Source organism: Gavialis gangeticus, unplaced genomic scaffold, assembly GCF_001723915.1.
Source record: "Gavialis gangeticus isolate Ggan-Ray unplaced genomic scaffold, GavGan_comp1, whole genome shotgun sequence".
Lineage (NCBI taxonomy): Eukaryota > Metazoa > Chordata > Crocodylia > Gavialidae > Gavialis > Gavialis gangeticus.
Window position 1 is genome coordinate 182237439 of NW_017729032.1, and position 11309 is coordinate 182248747.

General features: G+C 43.1%; 1 protein-coding gene across 3 annotated transcripts in view; it reads right to left on the reverse strand.

Moving 5' to 3' along the window:
* The window catches only part of MAP3K15 (mitogen-activated protein kinase kinase kinase 15), a 180963-nt gene that overhangs the window by 44531 nt on the left and 125123 nt on the right, over nt 1-11309 (reverse strand). For all 3 annotated transcript variants that reach the window (XM_019524659.1, XM_019524660.1, XM_019524661.1), the window contains 3 exons: nt 9153-9336; nt 5936-6113; nt 898-1072 (listed from right to left, as the gene is read on the reverse strand). In XM_019524659.1, the coding sequence (XP_019380204.1) occupies nt 898-1072; nt 5936-6113; nt 9153-9336 (537 nt within the window). The remainder of the gene's footprint in view (nt 1-897; nt 1073-5935; nt 6114-9152; nt 9337-11309) is intronic.

Consider the following 11309-nt stretch of genomic DNA (forward strand, 5'->3'; position numbering starts at 1 on the left):
TGTGCAGACCCCGGATCAGGTGGCAGCGCACTGCTGCGGGGCTGTGCCTGCAGTGGGTCGTAGCCCCAATGGCCCAGCTGGCTGCTGCTGCCAGTGCCAGGGACTATGCACTGCACAGGGTGAGGGGGGTGGAGGTGTAGTAGCCCCCCTCAAATCTCCCCAACAAACTCTACACCCACAAACCCCCCACAACCACCCTCACACCCCACATCCCCGCCATTCCCCACACCCACAACCGGCCCCCCCAGAAACCACACAGTTTCTCCCCCACCCCCAGGTCCCTGTTACCTGGACCAGCACCTAGGTCTTGGTCACTGCTGCAGCTTTGCCCTGCTCCTGGCTGCTCCAGCATGCTGCCTCAGTGTGCTGGAGCAGCAGGGCATGAGGCAGGCATAGAGGCACTCTGGCCAGGTGCCAGAGTGTCTCTCTGGAGGACTTCAGCCTCCACTTGCTTCCTGCACCACTTTTTTTTCCACTTTTTTTATTTTAATACCAAGATTTACCGGTATCAAATGTAGAGTCTGCGCTGCAAATATGCAGTGTGGGGAACATTTTTTTGTTCTTAGCATACCTCTTGCAGCATCTAAAAACTGCTTCGAGATGCCACAAGAGGCACATGCGCACTCATCTAGATGTCCAACTGAGGCTAGTGGAATTAGAAATCTGTGCCAATAAGAGTGGAAAAAAGCAGGAAGTTAGAAGTTTAGTTTTAGCCATCAGCCAGTGACCATCACAAAAGGGTACCAGCATACACTCAGAATGTGGCAAAACCAAGTGCAGCAAAAGGGTCATGCTGAAAGCAGCTTCACACACTGATCACTACAGAAAACTGCCATACACTACCGCATTTTCAAGTTTCTTTTCTAAACACAAAAAGAAGTGTTAAAGTATGAATACCTGTGTGATACACTCCTGCAAATTTGAAGCAACTTTATTCTGTTCCTCTTTAAGAATTTTATAGAGAATTGCCCGGCGCTCACTGTCCTTTCTTAGAAGAAAGAGCCCAGAATCTTTATCCTCAAGGGAGGAGGAAGCACTTCGATCTTCTGACACAGAGCTTTCATCAGGAACACTGAATCAGCGAGAAAACAAGATAAGGATGACATAACTAATTGTTACAACTGAAAAAAAAAATCAGACATGGGTAGGGCTATTTATGTAGATGAATACATAATGATTCATTATTATCTGGTCTTATTTCACTGCCCCTGTAATTTTAATTCCACCGTTATTGTTAATGACTGTTCACAGCCTCAACTACTGTAAATCAATGGAACTCTGCTAATTTATTCCATCTCAAGAGTCTGGCCCTGTATGAGGAGGCAAATGAGTCAGTGTCAAGAATGGGGGAATGTTATTTGGGGAGAGTATGTAGCAGGGTGTTCATCATTCTAGCCACATAAATTCAGATAGAAAATGACGCATTCCATGTTCACTTCTCAGGGCACCTGCCTTTTAACCTAGTGAAGTTGCTCTTATGGTTTTTCCTATCCATTCAGTAATTTTATCTATCCATACTCGCCTTGGTTGGCCTCTTTTCTGCTTCTGTTCACTCTTCTTTTGAGTGTTGTGTTGACCAAACTAGGATGTTTCATACTGTGGCCAAACCAACTCAAGTTTTGCTTGAGTTCTTCTTAACAATGTCAAGGAGGGTTTAATATTTTCCTGCAGCAGCAGCAAGGTCATTTATCATCAATTGATTTTCACCTATTAGCGGTATATGGTATCTTAAAAGTCATCTACAACACATCATTTTAAATGCTTTTAACCATCTTTCTAAAACAACTTGCAGGGGCCAACTTGCATAAACATACAAGTGTAAACTATTATAAAAATGGATTTTTGCTTTGGAAATATGGAAATATTACTGGCCTTAAACATCTTGAACAGATTTCCCAATGGTGCTGTTGCTACTGCAACTCCTGTCTTTTCATCCTAGTCTGATGTACAATCTTGTGACAGTGGCTCCAAAGTACTTAGCCATGGACATGACCTTCCTTTTGCCCACACTGATTTCCATTTCATAAAATGTTTCCATAGCATCTAATCTCTGTTAATTCTGACAGTTCCTTACTAATCCCACTAAGAAACCTATGCCAATCTAAGATTAGGTGTTTTTTCATCTCCAAATGAGACTGAATATTCAAAGCCTGAAGTAGAGTTGGAGAAGAGATGGAGAAAGAGGGAAGCATCCCTGCCTTACACCAATGCTAATCTTAAATTCTTCCATTGAAGTACACTTCCAAGACTCTATTGTTGTAGAGTAATTTGATGGTTTTAATAATCCCTGGACTAATACTATGCTTTGCCATAATTACCCATAGAGCTTCATGCCAAAAATATTTTTTAAATAATGAAATCTATAAAGTTTTGATTTTTCAAAATATTCTAAAATTACAAGTGTTCTCAGTCATACCACAATCCCTTCAGGAACCTCACTGTTCGACTACTTTCTATCTGCAATTTCAAATGACTCAACAAGATGTGTAACTGTACTTGGCTCAGGTGAGTAATGAACCTTACAGTTTTGCAATTACTGCTTTCTCACAAGACTCCTATTGATTCTGTACATTGCTCGGGGCAATTTCCAGTCTGACGTGTACTATCATAGGTCTTAGGAAGATCTTATCCAGACCTCTCCTCCTTGCTTTACTAATCCAGCTGGGATGCTGTTCTCTCCTGGAGTTTTTTTCTGGTTTTAAACATTTGAATTGCTGCCTCAATTTTAGCCCTACAGATTGGTGGTTCATCCTCCTTCTCACATTGATTGTTATTGATATGCTTGATGAGTACATTTGGACCAACATTAAGTTTGCAATTATAGATGTCCAGCCTTGCCCTTAATTATTATTGTTCTGGCCTGTTAACTACTTCCCTAGCTTTTTCATGACTTCAGTGCAGTTCTCAATATTATTCTTAAAGGTATTTTCTTGGATGGAAAACTAATATCAGTAGGTCCAGTTTTCTTTTGCCTCTCTAACATTTGTTCTTATTTCTTGATTCATTAGTTGGTATTCCAGACAAGGCTTATGCCTTTATTAATCAATGCCTGTTTGATTTTCCTTTGGCTCCCTCTTTGTAGAAATCTCATTTCAGTTTTCAGCTAAGCCATCAGTAATGTTTAGAACAGGACTGTTCAGCTTCTGAATGGCTGGGTAACTCAGCCACATGCCATGTGGGCTGCAGACCTCCTGGGCAGTATGCTATACAAATCACATGTTGTGCTGGGTGATGCCCTCCCACCCAACCACTACACAATGCTGGCACCTTCATGCTGATGGCATCCCACGCCACAACACCATGTTACCTGGGCCCCCTCCTTCCTGTGTAACCCCTCAACATGTGGCACTGGTACCCTTGCTCTGTGTGGGGTCTCTGGGTCCACTGAGCACCCCAGCCATGGGCTCTCAGCCCCATGGGTTGTGCTGCCTATCCCTACAGACAGGGGCAAGAAGTACAAGCTGAAAGAGGGAGGGAAAGCCTAAAGACTTTGGCAGAGACAGGAAGAGAGCAATGTGGGGAGCACCACCTGGATTGCAAGCCCAAGGGCTGCAGGTTAACCCACTTGAGGCTCACAGGCCACCAGTTGGACAGCCCTGCTCTATAAGGATGAGGGGAACAAATTATTCTCCTAATTGGTCTTGGAATTCTTCTTGGAGCCATAGATTTGAAAGCTGAATATTGAAATCATGCTTATTTCTGAGAGCTCTTAATTCCTTCTTCAATATTTAAATCAGCTGGTATTTTAAGGAAGCAACAGATTTAACTATTGAAGACATCTGACTATTAATTATGTGCACAAATTACTTCCTAACTATGATGGTGGTTAAGCACTGGAATGGATGACTCAGGAGATGCTGTGGAACCTCCATCTGTCATGAAACCACACACAAGCAGGGCTGATTCATGAGTTTAGAGTGTAGCATGCACAGATATTTTCCCAAATTAGATTTTAGTAATGTAGTGTTTAGTCTCTATTTGAAGTCAATGTTAAATGGCAAAACAACAGTTAAAAGTTAGGAATGCCCAAGACAGTCAAAATATATTCATATTTCACAGAAACCCAGGTTGGAAGAATGCAAATTCATCTCTGACGCCAGGTAGAGATGATATACTTTTACCAGTGTAAGTGATTAGAAACCAGTCTATATGCCCATAACAGAACAGAAGTTTGGCACACACAGACTGGTTTAAAAATGGCAGAACCCAGTCTAAGGTTTCCCCACCCTACCAAAGGGCAAATGTACGTTCTGTTCACTACCAATCTAAACCACATTGCTTACAAAAAACCATGCAACTTTGATCAATTCTGCCACGGGCTTTTTGAATGTCTGTACCCAGCCTGAAAGCCCACAGTTGGGATGGCTATACATATCAGGCAGCCACAAAGATGGCATAACTCAATCTGTTGCTGGAGAAAGTGCCAATCCCCAAATAAATGTTGGCTACATATCAAAGGGGAAACCTTCAGCAAAGGGAGTCCGTTCTCAGAAGACCAACACCTGGAAGGATTGATATTTTTCACCCTTGAACTGAATGAGAGAAAGTCTGTATCTCTCTTGAATAACTGACAGCCAAGGAAAGTACAGTTAGGAGTTTATCTTTCTGAAAGGAACTATTTCAATATGTCCTAACTTATATGTATAACTGCAACTTGGCAATATCACTTGGCCTGACAGCCAGATGCATATCTGGGGGAAGGATAGGATACACTTGCTCCCTGAGAATTTAATAGAAAACAGCATAGGATACACTTGCTCCCTGAAAATCTAATGGAAAAATATAGATGAACGGATGGTCTGAGTGAGAGCCCTAGGCTTTGAGTTATCTTGTCCCCAACTGGTAGAAGCTGGGATTTCAACCTGAGAAGCTATTTGCAAGAAATCTGTCAGGAGAGAGTAGAACATTTCTCTGGACAGAAAGGTGTTGCTCTTTTTGAAAGAAATGCAGTAAGAAATTTCTTTAGTAAGAATTTTATGGCTTTTCTTCTTGTGTTCTGTCTCTACAAAAAACAGGTGCTTGCTTATGTGATTTATCTTGCTTGTTGTAATAGATCCTTTTGACATTTTATTTACCTTACTGATTGTCTGTAGTAAAGGTGATTTTCAGAGCAACTGACAATTCCAGGCTTGCCTCCTTTGCGGTAGAGGGGACCTATAATTTAATATAAACCCTATGGTTATGTCCAAGGATCCTGGTCTTCTCTGATAAAAAAAAAATCCACAATTTTCAGGTGAAAAAAAGTAACCCCAAATCCACATTTTTCCATGATTAAAATGAAATGCCACTAATACATATCTATCTATCTATAGATATAGGTATTTATATAGCTATATATAGATATAGATCTATAGATACAAATAGATATATCTATTTATTGATATCAATACATATACTCACATACAGTAATGGTGTTTCATTTTGATCATGGAAAAATGTGGACTTTGGGTTACTTTTTTAACCCAAAAATCAAGGATTCCATTTTTTTTTTTTTTTTTTAAATCAGAGAAAACCAGGATCCCTGGTTATGTCTCAGAATTTTGCAACACTTCTGCTGGAGCTGCAAGACCTGGACTAAGACAGGTGGAACTAAGGTTTATGGAAATAAGAAGTTATGCCAAGGGCAAATCTTAGTGTATTCTCAGTAGTATAGTAGAGACATGGAGCTGATGGGCATCCTGATAATAAACAAACAGTATCTTTGCACATCTTTAAGAGCAGCTTAGACAAAAATGTGGCTGGGATGGCTTAGACAGAGATGATCCTACCCTGAGCTAGGGTTTGGACTAGTCTACCTCTTGAGAGGTAGTCTTCAGACCAATTTTTCTATTATTCCACTTTAGTTTAAAGTCAGAGTGAATCAAACAGGTGTATATATAGAGGTCATGCTAAAAAACATATGGAGGTCATGCTGAATGCAATTAGACAGCTTTACCTCAGTAGGTTGGAAATGTGATGCTTTGTCTGAATCTCTGAAACAGATCGCTTTGTCTTTTCAAAGAACATGTCATGCTGTACATCAGAATCTGGTGAAACAGACCCATGTTCACTGCTGCTACTTCCAGCCTGTTCCCCAGGGACTTGCACTGGGAGAGATACACTGCGATTATAATCTATAAAAGACAAAGAAAACAAGCCAAGTATGTATCATTAAAGCATATAATACAACTGTTTGAACGGACAGTGTTTTTAAAACTTCAGTATCCAAACACAGTAAATGACATAGAGCCCTCAGCCGGCAAGGAGCTTAAGAGAGGTAATTGATTACCCTGGTTATGTCTACATGAGACACTTAACTTCGTACTAGCACAATTTACTGCAAAATAAGCATGTGTGTCTACACATGCACACGTTTACTTCGCCTGCAAATGCAAGTAGCAAATTTACTCAGGATTAATAAAGGCACTGTAGTACTCATGTAGACACGTTACTGGGGGCAAAATCTGCTCCCAGTCAGCTCTCCACCAACTCCCTGCCCTCAGAAGGTGGGCAGTCTCCACTGCAGGAGCCTCGGCAGAGACTATATTCCCCTGCCCCAGCAGCAGGGAACTCCAAGCCCCCTTCTCCAAGATCATGATCCGGCAGCAGAAAGCTGGGAGACCCTTATCTCCTAGCAGCAGCTCCACAACCACAGAGCCCCTGCTGGAAGACCCTTATCCCCCAGCCGGAGCTCTGTGGTTGGAGGGCTTGGACTGGGAGACCCTTATCTCCCTGCCCAAGCTCTGCAGTTGTGGAGCTCTGGTTGGGAGACTATTATTTCCCAGCCTAAGAGACTCAGGCTGGGAGATAAGGGTCTCCCAGACCAAGCCCTGAAACTACAGAGCTCGGGCTGGGAAATAAAGGTCTCCCAGCCTGAGCCCAACAACTGCAGAGTCAGTGCTGAGAGCTCCCTGCTGGTGGGAGCAAGGGAACCTGTTCTCCACCCAGCTCCATGAGTGCGGAGCTGGGGAAAGGGGAACAGGCTGGAGAGCTTATTTCCCCCCCAGTACCATGCTCTAAAGAAGCTCCCCAGCCCGTACCCTGCATGCACAGGTGGGGACAATGTCCCCCTGCCTTGGCAGCAGGGAACTTCCAGCCCCCACTCCCCGATCGCAATTGTGAAGCAAGGACTAGGAGGTTGTTTCCAGTCCCCACGCTGCAACCACAGAGCTGGGGTGGGGAATAGGCTGGGAGCTTGTTCCCAGCCCCTGCTCAATGATCTCAATTGTAAATCACAGAGCAGGGCCTGGGAGCTCCCTCCATGGGCTCAGTTCCCCACCAGCAGGGACCTGGAGCTGGTTGGGACCTGTCCCTGACCAGTACAGCTTCCAGCCAGCCCCAGGCTGCACAGGGAAGCACATGCAGCCTGGAGGTGGCCGCAAGGGCAATTGGAGGGCTGCAGGGAACTGGTAACAAATCTTCTTCCTAATCTCTGCATGTGTAGACACTACCCAAAACCCCTACCTGCTGTATCTTACTGCACAGTAAATATAGGCTGGAGTAAGTGCATGTGTAGATGTGCCCTCTGGGTACCAAAGAATCAAGTAAGTATCTTTCTCCAATGACATAACAATAAGCACCCAGTGCATTCTTGAGTATTATAAGAATGAAAATTGAAATGTTTAACTTGATTAACTGCACCCAAAGACAGATGAAAGTAACTTAGCAGTAATTTTAATAACATTAGACATGGTTTAATGCCATACCTCCATGTGCAGACACTCCACACAACTGAACTAAAAAGAGAATTTTTTATGAGGATGCAGCTGTGAAAGGTAAAGACCAAATAGCATCACTGGCTAAGAGTTTAAAATCGCTACTGAAATAAAATAGCACCAAACAGTACGTGGCCATTAAAAGATCCCTGTCCAGAGAAGTAGGTCACTGCCTGCTGGCTAGCTGCTGCAAAGATGTACTTGCAGACAGCTGTATTTGGAAGACAATCTGCTGGCTGACATTCTGCCCATTTAGCCTTAGAAACATTTCATTGCTCTTTGGCCTTATAGCTATTTGTTTATCTATATTGCAACAAATTGCTGATTTTTTTGCAAGAGAGGATTACTTGCAAAATACTTGCATGTTCCACATGATTTCTGGCTATGAGTTTAAATTGCCACTGAAATAAAATAACACACATCAACTTGTGGCTCTTCACAGTTCTGTGTATACTGGGTAGGCCTGGTTGGTAGGCCCAGTTCTTTTCACCACCCCAAGAAATTCCCTGTTGTCTTATTGGGCCACTCAATATAGGTCAGAAGAAGAAATGCTTCCTGCAACAATAGGAGAGAAGGTAAAGCTGCCTGGTATGGAGCAGTTTGCAGTGTGGGAAGGAGAATGACAGGCAATGGCAGAAATTGTTCCCCCTACAAGAGAAAGTTTCTGCTGGAGTGACCCTCCCCCACCCCATCATTTCTAATCAAAGACGGTCTGTTCAAACACAACTTTGGGACCCTTCCCTCTCTACCCCCTCAAAATGTTCTCTTAATGAGCAAAGAGAGAGATGAGGTAAAATAAGAGGGAATTTATTTCAGTTCACAATTTCTATGGCCAGTTCTCACAGACACTAAAGCAATTTTTTAACAGCTGTAGGTTACAGTCCATTACTTCCAGTGGGCCCAGCAGGTACTCAATAACTGAAAAAATCAGTTAAGAATATAAATATTGATATTCCACGTTCAGCACCTGGGTCTGAGAAGTGTGTGCAACAAGCATAAACTGAACACAAAACATCAAGATGTATGGCAAGGATTTTCAAAAGTGACTAAGGGATTTCCAATACATTGAGGCATTTTACAAGGGGTCTAGTTTTCAGAAAGGACTGAAAGTCAGTCCTCTTGGGATATGTCTGTATCTATAAACACAAAAATCTTGGCTTATTTCTGAAAATACTGAGCAAATATTCTTTTGTTTTATTAAAAAGAAGGCACTCAGTTGTGGTGAGTGGAACTAGCCAAAACGAGATCCATCAGACACGCTAGCTCTTCATGGAATTTGTTACATGGAAATAGGACAAAATGCAGGCCACAAGGTTTGCATTTCTACAGTTGGACTCCTGCCGATTTCTTGACACATCCCATGCCCTGAATAACAAAGAGGACATGCCTAATGATTCCAATCATCTTACATAGCACATAATGTTGTTGTTGACCTGTAGCTGGCTGGTAATTCTTTACCTGATGGCTTGAATGAGATTCTGTTTTTCTTGCCCTTGGTCACCTGCTTCAGAAAAGGGTCTTTGAGCAAATCAGATGCTGCAACACGCTTATGGGGATCAGGTTCAAAGCAGAGCAAAATAAAGGCTCTTGCTTCAGCAGACAGTGACTCTGGAATTTCAGGATGAATTTTGAACATCCCAACCTGTAAGTGAAATATGGATGCAAATTATTTTAATACATCCTAAGAACATACAAAATACCAGACTAGGTCAGACCACAGGTCTATCTAACCCAGTGTCCTCTCTCTCTCTCAGTTGCAGAGAGGATGCTAAGGGGTTAAGAAGGGCATATCCAGAATGATCCATTCCCTGCTCCCTACATCTTCCAGCATTCAGAGACCTATGATGTCTTAATTTTGATAGGGTTGCTACTATCATGTTTGATACTCAGCAATGGACCTATCCTATATGACTCTGTCTAATCCCTGGTCCTCAGAGAAATAGCTGCAAAGGAGCTGTGAACCAAATCCTCACATGGTGTGAACTAGAATAACTTTGGCGGCTAGTGGAAGGTTTGAAAGCCGCAATAGAGAAATCATCTAGTCAAGTCACTGAAGTGACAAGTGGGCTCCACTGATGAGGATCTGGCAACCTTTCTTTCACAGATATTTAAGAAGATGTGTAGTGGTTAAAGTAGACCAGCACAAATGTCAGAGCATGACCATATCTGTTTAACCTTCACACAACCTTGGCTCTGATCATCCCCACCTCTGCTTTCCAAACCTTGCTCTACCTCCTAGCTGCCTGCCCTTTCTGTTACTATATACCTTCTCTCTGCAGCCAACACCATACTTCCTAGTTGCTGAAGCCTCTCAATACACTTCTCTTCAAGGGCCCAAATCCACTTCCAGCCTTAACACTACCGTCCTCACTCCCAGTCCCCTCTCTCACTGGTGCCTGTGCCTGCCATGTTCTGCAGGTGACAAAAGTCCAAGGTTCACTTGCAGAACAAATCCTAGTTGCCTAGCTTACCTGCTGTACCCATGCTCAAGCTAGATGTATTTCCTGGCCTTTTAGTATCATCCACTTGGAATCATGCGATGGCCAAAGGGCTCACTCAGACAGCATAATTAAACATATCTATTTCAATAAGCTTCTGCATAGCAGACTCCTCAGACCCCTTTCCCTGAAGCAGCTTGAGTTGCCAACTCTTAATCTCCAGTGCTGGTTTTACATAAATATTTTGCATTCTGCACATGCAGTATAAATCTGGCTTATTATGCCTTTCAGTCTTAACATATATATGTACAATAGGCTCCATAAAACAAGCAGCAGGGGTATGAAAATTATTCTGGCCACAAGGCAGACAACAACTAAGTGGTTAATCATGTGCCAGAAGCTTGCTAAAATAAAGAGTTGACTGAATAATCTCCTTATAGACCTGCATTAACATACTGTGCAACTGCTACCAATTTACAATGGCACTTCAGCTTTGGGGAAGCCAGTAATGTTTATACTCAATGAAACAAAAATGCTGGACAGCAGAGACCATATCTGAACCACAACACAGGTTATAACTGTTAATGCATTTAACCACTTCCAAGCCCTATCTCCAATCACATAGAAAACTGATTTTAGAAGACAAACCTAACATTTCCTGTGGACTGAAATATTTCAAGAAGCAAACACTTACACTATATATGTTATGAATAGAAGAGATTCTGTGAACTAACACTGCCCCAGAATTTGGCTTCTGTGTAATACACACACACACAGAGCTGTGGGCAAATCACCTGGTTTCTATACAGTTCAGTTAATCTGTCCGAGAGGCTATCTTGACCTAATTTATAAAGTACCATGCAAACGCTGGGGACTACTCTCCAAGGTATACATGTACCAATATGCCTTAATGCCAGCCTGCAGTGCCATAGCAAGGAAGTTTGGCTCCTGAGGCAAAGCCCACAACAGCAGCCAGCTCCCGCGCACAGATCCAAGGACCCCCTCCCCCTCCACCACCACATGCTTGCCCAGGAGTGCACGCAGTGGCAGAAGCTGCCCTCCCCGTCCCTGTGCCCCCAAAACAAGTTGCTCAAGGCTCCATCCTGTGCCCCACCGTGGCTGGGCAGCACCTATTGGCACCTCTTCGCTTTGGCACCCAGGGCAGGCACCCCATTCA